The 20,738-nt window shown below is 42.8% G+C and overlaps 1 protein-coding gene and 1 long non-coding RNA gene across 2 annotated transcripts in view; both read left to right on the plus strand.

The window, feature by feature from the left end:
* The window catches only part of FRMD4A (FERM domain containing 4A), a gene marked incomplete at its 5' end in the record, with an annotated part of 169,301 nt that overhangs the window by 12,924 nt on the left and 135,639 nt on the right, over positions 1-20,738 (plus strand). The window contains one exon of the mRNA XM_083366245.1: positions 14,908-15,002. Coding sequence (XP_083222371.1) covers positions 14,908-15,002 — 95 coding nt within the window. The remainder of the gene's footprint in view (positions 1-14,907; positions 15,003-20,738) is intronic.
* LOC310642566 lies at positions 7,930-8,303 on the plus strand. Its single transcript, XR_014492922.1, has 2 exons — positions 7,930-8,167; positions 8,269-8,303. It is a non-coding gene; the product is annotated as an uncharacterized lncRNA (long non-coding RNA).

The raw sequence follows: 20,738 nt of genomic DNA on the forward strand, positions 1-20,738 counted from the left end.
AAGCAAAAGTAGATGTTTTTCTGGAACTCTCTAGCTTTCTCCATGATCCAACGTATGTTGGCAATTTGATCTCTAGTTCCTCTGCCTCTTCGAAATCCTGCCTGTACTTCTGGTAGTTCTCGATCCACATACTGCTCGGGTCTAGCTTGTAGGATTTTAAGCATAACTTTACTAGCATGTGAAATGAATGCAATGGTGCGATAGTTTGAACATTCTTTGGCACTGCCTTACTTTGGAATTGGAATGTAAACTGATTTTTTCCAATCCTGTGGCCACTGTTGAGTTTTCCAAATTTGCTGGCAAATTGAGTGTAGCACTTTTACTGCATTGTCTTTTAAGATTTTGAATAGCTCAGGTGGAATACTGTCACCTCCACTAGCTTTGTTGTTACTCAGCTTTTCTAAGGCCCACTTCACATTCTAGGATGTCTGGCTCGAGGTCAGTGACCACCTCATTGTGATTATCAGGGATGTTAAGCTCATTCTTGTATAGTTCTTCTGTGTAATTTTGCCATCTTTTCTTAATCTCTTCTGCCTGTTAGGTCCCTGCCATTTTGGTCCTTTATCATGCCCATTTTTGCATGAAACGTTCCCTTCATCTCTCCAATTTTCTTGAAAAGATCTCTGGTCCTCCCTATTCTATTGTTTTCTTCTATTTCTTTGCACTGTTCATTTAAGAAGGCATTCTTATCTCTTCTAGCTATTCTCTGGAATTCTGCATTCAATTGGGCATATCTTTCTATTTCTCCCTTGCCTTTTACTTCCCTCCTTTCCTCAGCTATTTGCAAAGCTTCCTCAGACAGCCATTTTGCTTTCTTGCATTTCTTTTTCTTTGGGATGGTTTTAGTTGCTGCCTCTTGTACAATGTTGCGAACCTCTGTCCATAGTTCCTCTGGCACTCTGTCTATCAGATCTAATTCCTTAAATCTATTTGTCACCTATACTGTATATTCAACAGGGATATGATTTAATTCATACCTGAGTGGCCTAGCGCTTTTCCCTACTTTCTTCAGTTTAAGCCTAAACTTTGCAATGAGAAGCTCATGGTCTGAGCCACACTCAGCTCTTGGTCTTGTTTTTACTGACTGTATAGAGCTTCTCCATCTTTGGCTGCAGAACATATAGTCAATCTGATTTCTGTGTTGACCGTCTGGTGATGTCCATGTGTAGAGCCGTCTCTTGGGTTGTTGGAAAAGAGTGTTTGCTATGACCATCGTATTCTCTTGACAAAATTCTATCAGCCTGTGCCCTGCTTCATTTTGTACTCCAAGGCCAAACTTGCCTGTTATTCCGGTTATCTTTTGGCTTCCTACTTTAGCATTCCAATCCCCCATGATAATAAGGACATCATTTTTTGGTGTTAGTTCTATAAGGTGCTGTAGGGCTTCATAGAACCGGTCAATTTCATCTTCTTCAGCACCAGTCTTTGGGGCATAGACTTGGGCTACTGTGATATTGAATGGTTTGCCTTGGATTCGAACTGAGATCATTCTGTCATTTTGGGGATTGTATCCCAGTATTGCTTTTCCTACTCTTTTATTGACTATGAAGGCTACTCCATTTCTTCTGAGGGATTCTTGCCCGCAGTAGTATACCTGATGGTCATCTGAATTAAATTCACCCATTCCTGTCCATTTTAGTTCGCTGATACCTAAGATGTCGATGTTCACTCTTGTTTGTCCACATCCAGCTTTCCTTGATTCATGGATCTTACATTCCAGGTTCCCATGGAGAAAAATCTTTACAGCATTGGACTTTCCTTTCACCACCAGACACATCCGCAGCTGAGCGTCCTTTTGGCTTTGGCCCAGTCGCTTCATTCTTTCTGGCGCTACTAGTACTAGCCCACTGCTCTTCCCCAGTAGCATATTGGACGCCCTCCGACCTGAGGGCCTCATCTTCCAGCGTCATAATCATTTTGCCTTTTGGTACTGTCCATAGGGTTTTCATGGCAAAGATACTGGAGTGGGTTGCCATTTCCTTCTCCAGTGGATCACGTTTTGTCAGAACTCTCTGCTATGACCTTTCCGTCTTGGGTGGCCCTGCACGACATAGCTCATAGCTTCATTGAATTACGCAAGCCCCTTCGCCACGACAAGGCAGTAATCCATGAAGGGGAATAGTATCATAGTATAATAATAATAATAATAATAATAATAATAATAATAATAATAATAATAATAATAATAATAATAATAATATAATGACGACGATGATGATGATGGTGATGTTGGAAGGGACTTTGGAGGTCATCTAGTCCAACCCCCTGCTCAGGCAGGAAACTCTGTACCATTTCAGACAAATGGCTGTCTAGTCTCTTCTTAACAACCTCCAGTGTTGGAGCATTCACAACTTCTGAATGGAAGCCGTTCCACTCATTAATTGTTCTGAATGTCAGGAAATTCCTCCTTAGTTCTAGGTTGCTTCTCTCCTTGATTAGTTTCCATCTGTTGCTTCTTGTCCTGCCTTCGGGCGCTTTGGGGAATAGGTTGACCCTCTCGTCCTTGTGGCAACCCCTGAGATTAGCAGTTCCCTCCACAGAGAACATTGGTTTTGGGGTAGTTCCACTTTAAAAACACACAACTGTGAGCAGTGAAACAAAGGAAATTGGCCTTGGGGCATCATTGAAAGCAGCCATAGCCTGATGCTAATATATCCCGGAATGTATATGTTATTACTGGTGTTTGGAATAGATAGAGAGCAGTGCATTACTTTGGAAAAACAGCTTCTACAGGAAGACAAATCAAAGTGACATTAACCAGGGTGAGAGACAGGCGTTTCAGGCCGAGCTATAAAACTCGGGTGCCTGCTGTGAAACAGTCCCTGTTTCTGGAAAGATTCCTATTATAACTTCAATTTAGTTTCCAGGGCTGAAAATAGCCTGTTCCCCTTTTCCCTGACAGGAACCTAATTAAAATAGCTTGTAAACTACAGAAAGTGTGATTCCACTTCTATTTTCCCACATTCAACCTCTCGCTTTGTTTGCAAACAGATGGCCAGCAGGTCAAAATATTCCTTTCAGAGTGCATTTACAACTGATTTTCAGCCCTTACAACTACCGGGGCTTCTCCTCCACATAGCCCCCACCGAGAGCCCCCAGGGACTTTTGGTTTTCTGGTATGAATTCTTTGCTGCCGTCTCTTATCCCGTAAAGCCTTTTTCCATGTTTCTTCAGATGGGGGCCATAATGAAAAAGGAGCCTTAAAATGCAGCGCATAAATCTACTCTAAATAATCAGCCGTGGAAATCTGAGCTTTTATTTTCCCGGTTGCCAAGGCTGCCATTTGCAATTTAGCATCATTCGAAAGGGGTCTTTGGGGCTTTGTAGAATCCAGCCCCCTCCCCCCGCCGTCACCTTCCCCCCCCTTAGTTAAACTTTCTTCCCTCTCATCCATCCATTTTTCTGGCTTCAATGCTGGTAAATCCTCAACGTAATGCCACATCTGAGCCCTAAATTTCTGTGGCTCAAGCGAGACATTTGTTCATTTTGTGACCTTGTCATAAAGGGAATCACAGGAGTGGTTAAGTTAGTCACATGGTCATTAAGTGAATCTTATGGGCTTCCCCCATTGACTTTGTCAGAAGGTTGCAAAAGGGGATCACATGACCCCCCCCCCCCGGGACACTGTCACCGTCATAAATAGGAGTTGGTTGCCAAGCGTCTGAATTTTGATCACAGGGATGCTGCAACAGTCACAAGTGCGAAAAACAGTCGTAAGTCCCTTTTTCCAGTGCCGTCATAACTTTGGACGGTCACTAAATGAGCTATTGTAAGTCGAGGACTACTGCCTGATGATGGCCATGGATTGTAGAGGTGTTGAGATACCGTTGTTTGCCTTGTGCCTTTTCCAATTCCTGTTATTAATTTTTACTCAATTTTTAGTTTCTCATCACTATTCCAATTTAACCTTTGATATTTATAATTTTCAGATGTGGGGTAACCAAGATTTCCCTTATCTCACTTCATAACAAACTATAATATCCAAAATACACATTTTATCTATTTGAATGTAATCTTGTAATTGTAATTTGTAATTTCTGCACCTTACAGATGTGGTCCTCGGATTATGACCACATCTGAGGCCAGGATTGCCTTTCCTAAGTGAGGTGGTTGTTAAGTGAATTAATGGCTGATTTTGCAGCCCTTTTTTTGCCACAGTTGTTTAGTGCATCACTGCAGTCATTAATGAGTCATGCGGTCATTAAGTAAATCTGGCTTCCCCCATTGACTTTGCTTGTCAGAAGGTCACAAAAGGGGATTGTGTGACCCTGGAACAGGGCAACAGTCATAGGTACATGTCAGTTGCCGAGTATCCCGAATTTTGTGCCCCGAGGGTGTGTAAACATTCATAAAGGCAAAGATTGGCCGTCATTTGCCTGGTCTTTTTTCTCAATAATATTTGAATGGTTGCTAAAGGAATGGTTGGAAGGCAAGGACGGTATGATTATGGAAAAGATATAGAGGGAGTCCTCGACCTACGACCACAATTGAGCTCAAAATTGCTAAGGGAGACATTGGTCAAGTGAGTTTTGGCCCATTTTACGACCTTCCTTGCCACAGTTGTTAAGTGAATCCTTGCAGATGATAAGTTAGTTAGACAGTCATTAAGTGAATCTGCCTGCCTCCATGGACTTTGCTGGTCAGAAGGTTGCAAAAGGGGATCACGGGACTCCCGGACTGCTGCAACCATCATAAATATGAGTCAGTTGCCAAGGGTCCAAATTTTGATGACGTGACCCTGGGGATGCTGTGAAAAGCGTTGACAAGTCACTCATTTCAATGCTGTTGTAACTTCGAACGATCACTAAATGAACTGTTGTAAGTCGAGTGCCGTGTAGCAGAGTGAGCGCCTGTTACTCGTCCCAGCTTCTGCCAACCTAGCAGTTCGGAAGCACGTAAAAATGCAAGTAGAAAAATAGGGACCACTCCGGTGGGAAGGTAACAGCGTTCCGTGCACCTCTGGCGTCTAGTCATGCTGGCCACATGACCACGGAGACGTCCTCGGACAAGCGCTGGCTTGTTAATAATTTTAATTTTCTCGAACGACTCTGTGCCGCTGGGCTAATGGTCATAAAGCAATCTGTTAAATGTTTCCAATACGTTCCTTGGATACTGCAAAGAGGTGACTATAACGGGAGGCCTTTTTCCAAAATGGTGGCCTTTCCCCCCCCCCCCTGCAATGGAAGTGAAGATATAACTTCACAGTCCCATTGTTTCAATTTGAATGACTATTTCTGATTCTGGGAAAGAAATGATGGGAATACGAAAGGAGAAAGAGCTAACCAGATATGTTGCTGCCATAGGTACTTGCAGGTGAAAGGAACACGATGGCTCGGCACAGTGGTGGGATTCAGCCAGTTCACATCACTTCGGCAGAACCGGTGGCTAATGTTTTGCTGCCCAGGCCCAGAATGGACTTCCGGAAGCGGCATCCACACAAGAGAACTGGTGGTTCACCTATTTGAATCCCACCACTGGCTCGGCAATTAAAGATGCTGAGCTTGTCAGATGGAGAACTGACAGACTGGGTTTGAGATCTGAGCACACATGATAGGGTGAGCTCCTGTTCCTTGCTCCAGCTCCTGCCCACCTAGCAGTTTGAAAGCACGCAAATGCAAGTAGATAAATAGGTACCACTTCGGTGGGAAGGTAACAGCTTTCTGTGTGCCTTTGGCTTATAGTCATGCTGGCCAAATGACCATGGAAAATGTCTTCGGACAAAAGACTGTAGCCTAACACATATGAAGAACGGTTGCAGGAACTAGGCCTGGCTAGTCTAGTGAAGAGAAGGACCAGGGGTGACATGATAGCAGCGTTCCAATATTTGAGGGGCTGTCACAGAGAGGAGGGGGTCAACCTATTTTCCAAAGCACCTGAAGGCCAGACAAGGAACAGTGGATGGAAACTGATCAAGGAGAGACTCAACCTAGAAATAAGGAGAAATCTTCTGACAGTGAGAACAATCAACCAATGGAACAGTTTGCCTTCAGATGTAGGTGCTTCATCACCGGAAGATTTCAACAAGAGACTGGGCAGCCAAAGATCACATGAAGTACTAGTAGCGCTTTACAAAGCCCTAGTAAGGTCACATCTGGAATACTGCAGCCAATTTTGGTCACCATATCACAGAAAAGATGTTGAGAGTTTAGAAAAAAAATCAGAGAAGAGCAACTAAGATGATCAAAGGCCTGGAGGCCAAAACGTATGAAGAATGGCTGCGGGACTTGGGTTTGGCTAGTCAAAAGAAAAGAAGATGCTTGGATGCTTATCTTTGATAGCCTAGATTAATTACTAATAACTATCTGATCTATCTAGCTCCAATTAGGATGCCAGTTATTGCATCCTTTTAAATCGTAGTTGGTTAATTTGTTGAACTGTTGGTTTTATTTGAGAAATGACGAAGAGACAGAAGGATTCTTTTTTCCTTTAAAAATTAGATTCTCCCAATCCAACCATCAATCCTTTAGTTCCACTATTAACTTAGAAGTATTTGAAGCTTTCTCATTTCGGTTACAACACGGCCCGTGGCTTGTTACACATGCTCGTTGAATTGGCACTAAGAAAGAGGCTTTGAAGAAGAGACCAGACAGCCATTTGTCTGGAATGGTCCAGGGTTTCCTGCCTGAGCAGGGGATTGGACTAGATGACCTCCAAGGTCCCTTTCAACTCTGTTATTCTGTTGAGGAATGGTGTTGCCTTGTATCAGTTCATTTTGAGTCATCTTAGAAAGGTTAGGACGCTGAGCTTGTCCATCAGAAGGTCGGCAGTTTGGTGGGTCGTATCCCGAGTGCCGTGTAGCAGAGTGAGCGCCTGTTACTCGTCCCAGCTTCTGCCAACCTAGCAGTTCGAAAGCACGTAAAAATGCAAGTAGAAAAATAGGGACCACTATGGTGGGAAGGTAACAGCGTTCCGTGCACCTCTGGCGTCTAGTCATGCCGGCCACATGACCACGGAGACGTCCTCGGACAAGCGCTGGCTCTTCGGCTTTGAAACGGAGATGAGCACCGGCCCCTAGAGTTGGAAACGACTAGCACGCCTGTGTGGAGGAACCTTTACCTTTACCTTTTAGAAAGGCCAAACCTGTGCCTGGGAATCGATTTTAAGTGCTATGTCTATGGCAAGCTTTAGTGAGGGCAGCTGAAGATGGGAAGGAGGAAAGAGAAAAGGATTTTCATGGAAACTCAGAGGAATGTTCCCCTCTGTTTGGAGAAACCATTTAACTGTCCCGGGAGCTAATTTATTTTACTTCCTTTCAATAGCTATTTTGTTAATGTATGCCATATGTTAATACCTTTCGTCTTCATGATTTGTGGGAGCTGTTGCTGTTCCCTTTCCCTCTTGTAACCTAGAAATTTGGCACAGGCTGGACAGATTTATATGCCTCTATGGAAATAAATCTCAAGGCCAACCTTTTCGGTCATGACAAAGGGCTCCAGGACCCAACAAGACTCAGCTCCACACTCTCAAAGTCTTTGAGCTCTGGAGATGAACTTTCACAAACAAGGTTGGTGTCTCTTCCTACCTTGGGAAACACTCGCACGTGTCACGTGTGAGCAAATATGGGAGAGGTAGGCTGCATTTGGGGGAAAAAAATCACAGTCATGGAGATGAGCCAACAGCAATCTGAGGAAATTTTTCAGACAAAGGGAAGGTGGTGCTGTAATGGCATCTTCACTTGATTCCTTACCTTCCAAAAGGAAAATCAGTCCTGGTTATATGTAGGTAGGTAGGTAGGTAGGTAGATAGTTAGATAGATAGATAGATAGATAGATAGATAGATAGATAGATAGATAGATGGAGATGGAGATGGAGATGGAGATGGAGATGGAGGGGGAAGGGAGATAATAGCTGAGATAGAGAATGACAGAGATAGGGAGGGAAGGAGAGAGAGGTAGAAATGATAGATGATAGAGATAAAGGGCTAGATAAAAAAGAGAAAGAGAAAAAAAGGAAAGAAAGAAAGAAAGAAAGAAAGAAAGAAAGAAAGAAAGAAAGAAAGAAAGAAAGAAAGAAAGAAAGATTGGTGTAGTTAAGGAAGATGATAGATGATAGAGAGATAAAGGGATAGATGAAGGAGGGAAGGAAGGAAAGAAGGAAGGAAGGAAGGAAAAGAAAGAAAAGAAAGAGAAAGAAAGACTGCTTGGTGTAGTTAAGGAAGATGATAGATGTTAGAGAGATAAAGGGAGACAAAGGAAGGAAGGAAGGAAAAGAAAGAAAAGAAAGAGAAAGAAAGAAAGGCTGCTTGGTGTAGTTAAGAAGATGATAGAGAGATAAAGGGATAGATGAAAGGAGGAAGGAAGGAAGGAAAAGAAAGAGAGAAAGAAAGACTGTATAGTTAAGAAGATGATAGATGATAGAGAGATAAAGGGATAGAGGAAGGAAGGAAGGAGAAAGAAAGAAAGAAAGAAAGAAAGAAAGAAAGAAAGAAAGAAAGAAAGAAGAAAGAAAGAAAGAGAAAGAAAGAAAGAAAGATGTTTTCCTCTCTGGCCATGTGTGTTGTTTTATGAAGCACAGTCAAGAGCCTGCCAGGGGAAGCAATCTGGATTGTGTGTCTCCTAAAACAGGAAGGCTTATATATACAGGAATCAAGGCTTCTTCTTAGCAGGAAAGGCCTCTCCTGGAGGGCAGAGGTATGCACTGTGTCACCTGATTCCATTGAAGGAAATGAGTCATCCAGCAGTCTCCTGTTTCCCACATCTGGGCTTCTTTTCACACTAGCAGTTGATGTACATGGGTAGCGAATGTGCACTTTTCCAACTGTCCCACTCCAGGGCAGAGGAATCCACTGTTCTCCTCTTTAAAAAGACAGAAGACAAGCTTTCTTCCATCTCCACAAGCCCTGCTCTTCGTGTCACGGAGCCGTCCACCTTTCTTTAAGTTCTCACAGCAGAAAGAGACAGACCTTAAGTGATGTCGTGTTGCAATGTGTGGGGTTTCACAGGACTCCGGTCAATGCAACTAATGGAGTGGGAAGTTTATTAAATCAAGACCTCCTTAAGTAAACAATATGCAGGCAGTCCTTGATTTACGACCGCAATTGAGCCCAAAATGTGCCCTATTTTACCACCTTTCTTGCCGCCGTTGTTAAGTAAATCACTGCAGCTGTTAAGTCAGTAATCCAGTTGTTAAGTGAATCTGGCTTCCCCATTGACTTGGCTGGTCAGAAGGTCGCAAAATGGGACACTGCAACTGTCGTAAATATGAGTCAGCTGCCAAGCGTCCGAATTTTGATCATGTGACCATGGGGGAACTCTGCAAAGGTCTTAACTTTGAAAGACCCTCATAAGCCACATTTTCCAGGACCATTGTAACTTTGGACGGTCACTAAGCAAACTCTTGTAGGTCAAAAAATGCCCCTGCCAAAGCATCGTTGTAGAAGGTGGGATTGTTGTGTGAAAATCTTTCCATTCACAATTAGCATTTGTTAAAAAAAATTATTTCAAATATCCATTATGCCTTTTACGTTTTGCCTGTTAGATGACAGCATATTATTGGGAACTTGTTTTCTTTTTCTTTCTATTTTTATTTTTTTTAAATGTCCTTTCTTTCCACACATTAGAACTTACAAGGCTTCAGAACAGACTGTGAAACAGCAACCTGCTGAGGCAAACAAGATTGACAATAAACGTGTTGGCTAACATTTAAAATTCTTGACAAATAAACGGCAGAAGAAATACAACCAAGTCAATAACAGATTCTGCCATCGTAACAGATGATTTGAGTCAGTAACAGATTATCTGAATTACCAAAATTAAAGTACACGACTAAATTATGTGGTGCTACCCTGGCTAACTAATTTCATTTTGTATAATTGCCTGATGGATTGTTAAATATCAGATTAGATTAGATTAGATTAGATTAGATTAGATTAGATTAGATTAGATTAGATTAGATTAGACAACTCTTATTTTTCTTTTAGACCACTGATGTCATATATTTGTGATCAAGTAAGCAATTTTGAAATATATCAGCTTTGTGGGAAGGAATCGGGGCAAAACGTAACAGCATTCAGTGATCTTTCGAACATCTAACAACCTTATTTGTATTCCCGATTAGTTTGCCCTATTTACTAGCTAATAGCGTGTGAAAATGAAAATGCTGTCCACACATCTGGAAGATTGGTGATGAAAGGAAAGCTTCCATACAGAAATCAGCAACAGGTCTCTAAAAAAAGGAGCAGGCAAAAGCCAAGTGTTGTGTTGTGTTGTGGTTCAGCTGGAAGTGGTGAGGGGACATTGTTATCCTACCTTCTACCTGCCCAAGCCCAACTATGTATATCACATTCTCCCTTACTAAAAGGAATCCTATTTGTCAAGAGGGAGAAATTTAGGAAAGTTACAGAGGGAACGATGTTAATATCAAGAGGATGACTAGCTTTTTTCCTGATTGTTCTGAAGAACTCTGGTCCAGATGATGTTCCTTCCTTGTGAGGGAAAAACCACGGCTATCTCATGGGGGGGACAGAGGAATGCTGAAATCTTGTGTCTTCTGCAATCTTTGTCCTAAGCATCTAGAAGTGATTGTGGTGGTCTGTCTGTAATGAGAAATGAGCTCTCCAGTGCTTCAGTTCTGGGTCACTTCTGAATAGGCCACCTTCACTGGAGTTTTCAGCTGGAGAGTGGGCACCATACTACTCTAAGGCCAAGAATGTTGTCCCCTGAAGTCTCATTCAGTTTCTGATCATAGTCATTATACAAATTTAGAGGGAGGGAGGGAGAGAGGGAGGAAAGAAGGAAAGGAGAGTGAGGGGAAGGAAGGAAGGAAGGAAGGAAGGAAGGAAGGAAGGAAGGAAGGAAGGAAGGAAGGAAGGAAGGAAGGAAGGAAGGAAGGGAGGGAGGGAGGGAGGGAGGGAGGGAGAAAAGGAAGGGAAGGAAGGAAGGAAGGAAGGAAGGAAGGAAGGAAGGAAGGAAGGAAAAGGGAGAAAAGGAAGGGAAGGGAGAAAAAGAAGAGAAGGAAGGGGAAGGGAAGGAAGGAGAAAGATGGCTTGGACTGGGTATACTTACTTGTAAACTCTTATAGTCATCATTAATTCGTTCACAATTCTTGTCTTGCAAACAAAGGTGTAGGCCAGGGGTAAGCAACCTTGGCTCTTTTATGACTCATGGACTTCAACTCCCAGAATTCATGAGCCAGCTATGCTATGCTGGCTCAGGAATTCTGGGCGTTGGAAGTCCATGAGTCATGAAAGAGCCATGGTTGCCTACCCCTGGCCTACACCTTTGTGTAGGCTGCTCACAAAGCTGTTCCAAGCATGCATTGAAGTAGAGCTAATTAACAGCTGAAAATTGTCTGTTGTTCAGGTCGTTCAAGTCTATGGGCTGAGAGGTATTTGGTGGATGCCCCTTAAAAAGCAGGCGAATTATCCCCAGTAAACATTTTGTTTTGCAAAAGGGCTCCAATCACCCTTAGAACGGCGTGGGTGTAAAGCCCCTGCTTCTAGAAGAGGAACAGTGCTTGTTGCTCCAGCAAATTAATTATCTAAAAAACACAAGTCAGTCCAACTACTAGAAGTTCTTAAACCAGGAGCCCAATAACTTTAAACACTTGCAAAGAAAGCTCAGACTGCAAAGCCTGGCACGTCAGACCGGCAGGATTTAACTTTAAGATCTTAAATCCTCTCCAGACTCTTATTAACTTGGCTTGGAAGCCAGGGCTAGCTCCCTCCCGTCTTATTGTTCTCTTATCTGACTCTACATTTGCACCACTGGGTTCGGCTGGACTGTGAGCCGGGAAGGAAACAGAGTGTGGTGATGCTTATAAAACTGGTAAAAAAAGAAAAATCACAGGAAAACAATGATATGGGGCAGGGGTAGGCAACCTTGGCTCTTTTATGACTCCTGGACTTCAACTCCCAGAATTCATGAGCCAGCATGGCTAAGCATGGAAACCTCTCCCTTTTCCCTCAGCATGGCTGGCTCAGGAATTCTGGGAGTTGAAGTCCACAAGTCATAAAGCGGCATAGGCCTAGGGCAGGGGTAGGCAACCTTGGCTCTCTTATGACTCCTGGACTTCAACTCCCAGAATTCCTGAGCCAGCATGGCTAAGCATGGAAACCTCTCCCTTTTCCCTCAGCATGGCTGGCTCAGGAATTCTGGGAGTTGAAGTCCAGGAGTCATAAAGCAGCCTAGGCCTAGGCCAGGGGTAGGCAACCTTGGCTCTTTTATGACTCCTGGACTTCAACTCCCAGAATTCCTGAGCCAGCATGGCTAATCATGGAAACCTCTCCCTTTTCCCTCAGCATGGCTGGCTCAGGAATTCTGGGAGTTGAAGTCCAGGAGTCATAAAGCAGCCTAGGCCTAGGCCAGGGGTAGGCAATCTTGGCTCTTTTATGACTCCTGGACTTCAACTCCCAGAATTCCTGAGCCAGCCATGAGAGACTTTATTTTTGCACAATGATTACAGCTGGTGGCTTGAAACTAACCCGGATTCCTTGGTGTGTTTAGTTAAAAGTTTGTCCCTCTAGTTTAATGAGACTGATCCGTGGTAAGTACATACGAGACTGCAACGGAGGACGTTGAGTTACAAATCAGGAAGTCCTTCAAATAACTTACCCCTTGGGCTAACCCCATTTTTCTTCTTCCTAACTAATGCCACGCAGTAACTGTTGAAAGATAATTTCCTTTAGAAATGGGGAGGATGCTCAAGATGTTTTTGAAATTTGTCCTGCTTGGTTCAACGAGAACCGTCTGACTCATTGGAGATGTTCTAGGGCTTGGCTGGTTGCAGATCTGCTCTTAGTAACTATACACATTTTTGTATTGCAGTTTACTTATGCATTGGGGAGCTACGGTAAGCAAGCTGAGTAGTTTTGGACTGCAATTCCCACAATCCCTTGCCATTGTCATCTAGGTGTACTAGCTCATGGAAGCTGTCTTAGCTAGAGAAGATCAGTTGTGTATTCCTGTGGTAAGCTAGACTAGTCAAGGTCATGGCGATGACAGTGGTGGGTTCTCTATCTCTAAGAAAACCAGACTGTTATATTTCCAAGGACCCATTCCACTTCTTGTAAGTAAAATGTCAGTGAAGACAGTCTACAAAGTGGACTTTTGTATCTCTAGTTTCTCTAACTTCCCACCTTGTGTGGGAATTGTAGCTCATCAGATCTGTTGAAGGATGCATTCGGGCGAATGCATTATTTATTTATCTATTCAGTGCCTCCATCTAATACAAACCCGTTGACACAAACTTGTTCAAGTATTCGAGAAAATCGCCCTAGCAAGTGAAGGCTGTCTTCCAAATATTTTGCCTCAGTAGTCCTTTTTCTCTCCAGCAACTTTCCCTGGAAATGCTTGGTTTGTCTGCGTTCCCTGGAATAGTTCGGTTTCTCCAAGGGAACAGCAAACAACCCAAACGGATTGTTTGCTGCCTACTCGTGGAGGCCACGTGAGGCTTCAAAGAAACTCCTAGTTGGACAAAGCTTCCATCGCAGACCCTCTCTGAAGCAAAACCCTGATTTAAAACTGTCTCTCCTCCTAATTTTAGAGGCCAACCAACTCAAGCCAACCCACTTCAGACTTCTCTTTGAGGAACCAAGGTGGAATGATGGCAAGGAAGATGGTCTGAATTGAGATAATGTCTTCCAGAGGTGTTTGATCCACCTCTTAAACTCATAGTCCAAAAACTGAGTTAGTCCCTAAACTAGTGTTACGCCGCATACAGGTAGTCCTCGACTTACGACCACAGTTGAGCCCAACATTTCTGTTGCTAGATGAGACCCTTGTTAAGTGAGTTTTGCCCCATTTTACCACCATTCCTGCCACAGCAGCTAAGTGAATCTCTGCCGTTCTTAAATCAGTAACACGCTTGTTAAGTGAATCTGGCTTCCCCATTGATTTTGCTTGTTAGAAGGTCACAAAAGGCGTTTGCATGCCCCCCCCCCAGGACATTGCAACCATCATAAATATGAATCAGTGGCCAAGCATCTCAATTTTGACCACGTGACCCTGGGGAGGCTGTAACGATTGTAAGTGTGAAAAATAAGTCCCTTTTTCGGGGCTGTTGTAATTTTGAACGGTCACTGTAAGTCGAGGACTAACTGTATTTTCCCAGGATCATTTGGCATCCCAATACATGCTGTTGACTTCTACTTAGTCCAGGAGTGTCTTCCGACTTGGCAACTTTAAGACTTGTGGACTTCAACTCCCAGAATTCCTCAAGTCTTAAAGTTGCCAAGTTTGAAGACCCCCCGACTCAATCAATCCAATCTGATATAAATGACTACGCAGACAGAGTAAAAGCTATTCAGGGGGGAGGGGAGGAAAGATTACAACTTTGGACAGGTGGCATGGTTTGGTAATGCCCTACTTAACCTAAGGCAGGGGTAGGCAATCTTGGCTCTTTTATGACTCCTGGACTTCAACTCCCAGAATTCCTGAGCCAGCCATGCTGAGGGGAAAGGGAGAGGTTTCCAAGCTGAGACATGCTGGCTCAGGAATTCTGGGAGTTGAAGTCCACGAGTCATAAAAGAGCCAAGGTTGCCTACCCCTGGCCTACAGGTTCTCCACTTACTAATATCGGTGGATGTTTGTTCCTGGAGAAGGTTACTAATTTCTGCGGGAGAAGATCAGCTGGCTCTCGGTTGTGCCTTTACACTCCATATCACATGTGCATGTTTGTGCACGTGCACAGGCTTAGAAAGCAAGTGTCATTCTTGATGGCTTCTTGAAGGACTTGGAAACCACCAGGCATTGTGAGGTGGTGCATGGCTCAGCACTGTGTACTGAATGTACCTGGGGGTCTGGCTCAACCAGTCTTGTCTCATCAGCTCCGGCCAATGTCGCTATCACTGTGCGCATGTCCTGTTGAGGATACCAGTCGCCCATCCCTTGTTTGAACCTCCTCCTCCTCGCCCTTCCCCACCATGCTGCTATCTGTCTGAGCGTGCTCTTTGTTGTCTCTCTCTTTCAGCCCAAGCTTTTATCCAAGGAGCTGCTAGATCTGGTAGCATCCCATTTCAACCTGAAAGAAAAGGAATACTTCGGAATTGCCTTCACCGATGAGACGTAAGTGTCCGAGGATCAAGAGCCAACCGTTGCCCCATGGAGGAACATCTGGGGAGATTCTCAGCCATCCAGGTCATGGTTGTCCCAAAGATGCTTTTTCCAAAAAGGCAACTGGACTTTCTTGTTTGTTTGGGTTTTTTTTTCCCTTGGAAAATGTTTCACTTCTCATCCAAGAAGCTTCTTCAGTTCCAAGAAATTCCAGTTGCCTTTTGGAAAAGCACCTTGGGGTCATCTGAACTGTCCACATCAAGATCAGAATGGCCTGTTTGGAGAAGATGAGCTGGCTTCACCAATATATTAATGTTGATCGGAGTGAGAACATCAAGTTGACTTCTCCAAGTTTTGAAACTAAGCAAGGTCACCATTAGGATCTAGAATCGAAACAGAAAGGAATACCAGGACTATAGTTAGACTAGAGAGCCCCCAGAAGGCAATTGCAGTGCCGTAGGATTGCATTCTTCAACCATCAGGGAATCAACTTTGATTCAAAGGAGATTTACTATTGCTGATACCTGCAACTCTCCTGATTTATTTCAATCTGTCTAGGTCAGGGGTAGGCAACCTTGGCTCTTTTATGACTCGTGGACTTCAACTCCCAGAATTCCTGAGCCAGCATGGCTGGCTCAGGAATTCTGGGAGTTGAAGTCCACGAGTCATAAAAGAGCCAAGGTTGCCTACCCCTGGTCTAGGTGACCAAGACTAACAATAACTCTAACCCCAAAGATGCTTTTCCAAAAGTCATTGATCTTCAGAGTGTTAACGATCAGCTGTCTGCAAGGAGTATAAAACCTTCCTTTCCTCCTTCAGCCAGAACTGAAGAAGCTCCTTGGGTGAGAAGCGAAACGTTTTCAAAGGGGAAAAAAAACAACCAAGGAAGTCCAGTTGCTTTTTGAAAAAACGTCTTTGGGTGCCCTGTGGAGCAAAATCATGTCCATCTTTAAACAAATCTATATTTTATTTCATTTCATTTGTTACTTATTAAATTTATATGCCAGCGTCTCACTAACAAGAAATTCTGGGTGGCTTAGAAATATCATAGAAAGAGAGGTACAAACATTAAAACACTACTGAAGTGGAATAAATAAATTATATTAAATAAACCAAAATTAACTAACTTAAAAACCAACATGGTACGCGGGTGGAGGTGGGATCTTCTCCATTTTAAATTATTCTTCTAACCACAAAGACCGTAGCTTGACTAAATGTATTGAATTCCCAGGTGTGTATGTACTTCACTGCAGCCTATAGCTAAATGGGGAATATGAAAAATTACATTAAATGGCTCCACCATTTTTAAAGATAATTCTCTCTCTCTCTCTCTCTCTCTCTCTCTCCTTTCTCTTTCTCTCTTTCTTTCTCTCTCTCTCTGTGTCTCTGTCTCTGTCTCTCTCTCTCTCTCTCTCTCTTTCTCTCTCTCTCTCTCATTTATCAGGCAGCAAATAGAACAAAAACAGCCGACAGATGCTAGAAAATAATCAATATGTATTTAGCATCCTCAAAACCCTTAACTGGTTTTGTCCGTGGCAAAATCTTGCTGATTCCCAAGGTCCAAGTCTTATGCAGCAGATGTTGACGCTCAAGGATAAAACCGGAGGCCTTGGCATTCAGAAATAACTGGCTTGATAGAAAACAATAGAATAATTAGATAATATTTGTAGTTCAGGATTGACATGAAGGGGTCCTTGTTGCTCTCTGAGCTTGGTGGTTTTCTTGCAGACGTTTCATTACCCAAACTGGGTAACATCATCAGTTGGGTAATGAAACATCTGCAAGAAAGCCACCACGCTCATAAAGCATCCGGGACTCCCTCCACTGAATATTTGTCTGCATGTGGGCACATGTTTGCTTGCATCCATGCACACCTGCTAGCGGAAAAATTGGGATTCCTGGGAATAATCTATTAAGCTGTGGAGTCCATTCATCAATTAGGTCTCCCCTGTCACTTAGGACAATGATCAGAGATTTTCTTGGGGGCCATTTTTGCATTCAGCTGTCTTGAGAGCGATCCAGTGACCTGTAGCAGATTTGAAGAACTTGTTCTTCAAGGAGAGAGCAGCCAGGCCAATTAAAAGAAAATTTATATCCTCTGCAGGGGATGCAACCAGGCTGATGGAATCTTATTGTTCCTTGACAGAGAACACATTCCTAAATATATTAGAGGATTATTTAGCAGCAACATCCACAACTTCCATAAGCTGGTTTATTGCTGATCAATAAACACAGCATTAAAATGCTGCTTTAGAAAGCTAGAAAAATAGTCTTTGCGCTTAGAGAAGACTGCAAATCTGATCTACTTTCAAGGGCAGTTGATCTTGTTTGTTTATTATGCTTTTTTTTAGAAAAAAGTCTATAGATGGATTATTTGGAATGTTTTAATTTCTTTTGCAGAAACAGTCTGCCTGGGGAAGCTTTAGCAATGTCTTTGGGCTGGGAAGCAGAAAGACATGCAGATGGATTGGGAGAGAGAGAGAGATGAGAGATTGAGGGAGAGATGGATAGATAGATAGATAGATAGATAGATAGATAGATAGATAGATAGATAGATAGATAGATAGGTAAAAGATGGGAAGGTGAAGGGAGGGGTAATTGAATGATAGAAAGACAAAAAGAGAGACACAGAGAGAGAGATGATAGACAGTCAGACAGACAGATAGATGGATGGATGATAAAGTACAGATAAGGATGGATGGATGATAGAGAGAGACAGAGACAGACAGACAGATAGATAGATTGATAGATGATAAGGTAAAGATAGGAAGGTGGAGTGAGGGGCAAATGAATTATAGAGAGAGAGACAGACAGACACACACAGAGAGAGAGATGATAGACAGACAGACAGTCAGACAGACAGATAAATGGATGGATGATAAGGTACAGATAAGGATGGATGGATGATAGAGACAGACAGCCAGATAGCCAGACAGCTAGATGAATGATAAGGTAAAGATAGGGATGGATGGATGGATGGATTATAGAGAGACAGACAGGCAGACTCATTCCTTTCTTCATTTATTCATTCATTCTACTTAAATACTGGAGATTAGCTGGTCATGGCTTTTGTGAAGTTAAAACATGGCGTTGCAGTAAATAGCAGTTAACCTCTCCCAAATCTTCAAGAAACAATGACTTCTAAGCCTCAGCAGCTACGGCACTTGCTTTCTGAGAAGTGAGTTTTGCTGGTCTGTGGTAGCCAAAAATGAACAAAAGAGTCCGACCGCACCTTTTCTGATTCACACCTTTTATTAAAAGGCAGCAGGTTTTGTGAGATGCAGCTCCGTTCTTGAGTTGCATGGAGCATCTCAGCAAGGAGGGGGAGAGAGAGAGAGAGAGAGAGAGAGAGAGAGAGAGAGAGAGAGAGAGAGAGAGAGAGAGAGAGAGGAGACACCCAAGACAAATTGTATCTTCTTAATTATCCATTAACCACCGTGAGGTCTTAAAAACCTGCTGGGTTGGTTGAGACCTTCTGAAACTGCGTGGTGGTTCAGCAGCTCCTTACACAGTCTTAATGTTAGAGCAGGGGTTTTCAAAACCTGGCCCTTTTATGACTTGATGGACTTCAACTCCCAGAATTCCTCAGCCAGCATGCCTGGCTGAGGAATTCTGGGAGTTAAAGTCCACAAGTCATAAAAGGGCCAGGTTTGAAGACCCCTGTGTTAGAACATCCTGGGAGGGTGAAGTACTCTGATGTTACATGGTCCTTGTTTTGAGTCCTGATGTGAAAACATCTCCACTAATATTTTGAGTCCTGATCATTTCCACTGAGGGCTATTATAAACAGGATTCTGTACCCATTTGGGAAACTTTCTGCAGGAATAGCCCTTCTCTCTAGGTTGAACTACACTGATTGTAGTTGCTAAAATTTTCAATAGGCATAAGAGACGGAAGGTATTAAAGGAGCAGAAGCACCCCTGTTCTCTCTGTTGTGCAAGCAATTAGAAAAGCGATAGTAATCTTGGTGGATTCCAGGTATATCAGAGAATTTTTTAAAACAAGAAAAATACTGTTTCCTTAAATCCTCTGGGTTCAGAAAGTCAACCCCATCTGGCTGACCTTGCTTGGCTCAGAAACTAACCAGGATAGTACCTGGACAGAAATTATAGGGCTTATAACTCTGGAAAAATCATAAAAATAAGTCAAAGGAAGACAGTGTGAGACCACTTCTGTACTGTTGCCAAGGAAACTACATTCATGAAATCCCTAGGAGTCAATTGTGACTTGAAAGAGACTAAATTTACTTACCCATGTTAAAACATGAAGGTTGATTTCAAAACGTCTAAACCCACATCTATTAATTTGGTTCCAATTGACTTTCCTCAACTTGATTCATAGTCCATCTTTCCAACAAACAAATTTTATGAAAAGTCATCCATTTTCATCTAGCTCAAGATCGTCATGAAAATGGATGCCTTTTCGTAAAATGCCTTCATCCAAAACAGGTGCTCCTGATTTATGACTACCTGCCTTTTTTAGTTTGGTATCCTGTAGCTGGCTATTAATTCTCCAACATCAAGAGGCTACCAGCATCGGAATTGTTGGTTTAGCCTATGTTGAAAGGAAATGAAAAACTTGCTGCTTTCTGCAATTCTAAATCACATAAAGGTGATTCTTCAGCTCAGGAGGAAAGTTTTGCAAGGGTAATTTAGTTAAAAATGACTTGTATGAAGGATTTTCATTCATCCACTTTCCTAGCACAGGAGATCAGACTAGCAAAATCATAGGAACAGACTTAATTTTGGTAATGGAGAACCATCCCTTCATCTACTGTAGATCAGGGGTCTTCAAACCAGGCTGAGGAATTCTGGGAGTCGAAGTCCACAAGTCTTAAAGTTGCCAAGTTTGAAGACCTCTGGTCTAGACTAGTGACCCAAATTAAATTGTCACACACTTTTGAAAGCTTTTTGACATATAACAACACAGAGCTTTGTGCTATTGGTAGGGAGATGAGCAGAGAAACCTACACAGTGGTGTTAAATCCAGCCTGCTAAATTTGAGCACCAAAGAAATCAAGTTAATTCTTCAAGAATTATTCTGTCAGCCTTGCGCGCCTTTGCCACGTTCATGTATTTAGCTCCATAAATATTTATATCTTCTTGATCTTCTGCAAGATCTCAGCTTTAGATGATTATATGGCTCGGTGAAAGCATGCTTAGGAGGAGTTGCCTTTTGAAATATGGAGGTTTTGCGAATGAGCAAACACATCTCAGATATTTTTTTCTTAAACAGTTACATCAGGCTATTAAAAATTATAGATGTCCATAAGGATCAGATAGCAACATGTATAAAACAATTAATCAGTGGAACAACCTGCCTCCAGAAGCTGTGAATGCTCCAACACTGGAAGTTTTTAAGAAGAGACTGGACAGCCATTTGTCTGAAATGGTATAGGGTTTCCTGCCTGAGCAGGGGGTTGGACTAGAAGACCTCCAAGGTCCCTTCCAACTCTAGTAGTAGTAGTAGTATTAGTAGTATTAGTGTTAATAATAATGGAGTAAGTATTCACAGACAATATAGGTAGTCCTGGATTTACAGGAATTCATTTAAGGGCCGTTCGAAATTACAACATCACTGGAAAAAGTGATTTATGACCACTTTCACACTGTTGCAGCATCCCCATGGTCATGTGATCAGAATACAGATGCTTGGCAACTGACTCATATTTACAATGGCTGCCGTGTCCCGAAGTCAAGTGATCCTCTTTTGTGACCTTCTGACAAGCAAAGTCAATGGAGAAGCCAG

The sequence above is a fragment of the Vipera ursinii genome (genome assembly GCF_947247035.1).
Source record: "Vipera ursinii genome assembly, chromosome: 6".
In the NCBI taxonomy this organism is placed as follows: Eukaryota; Metazoa; Chordata; class Lepidosauria; order Squamata; family Viperidae; genus Vipera; species Vipera ursinii.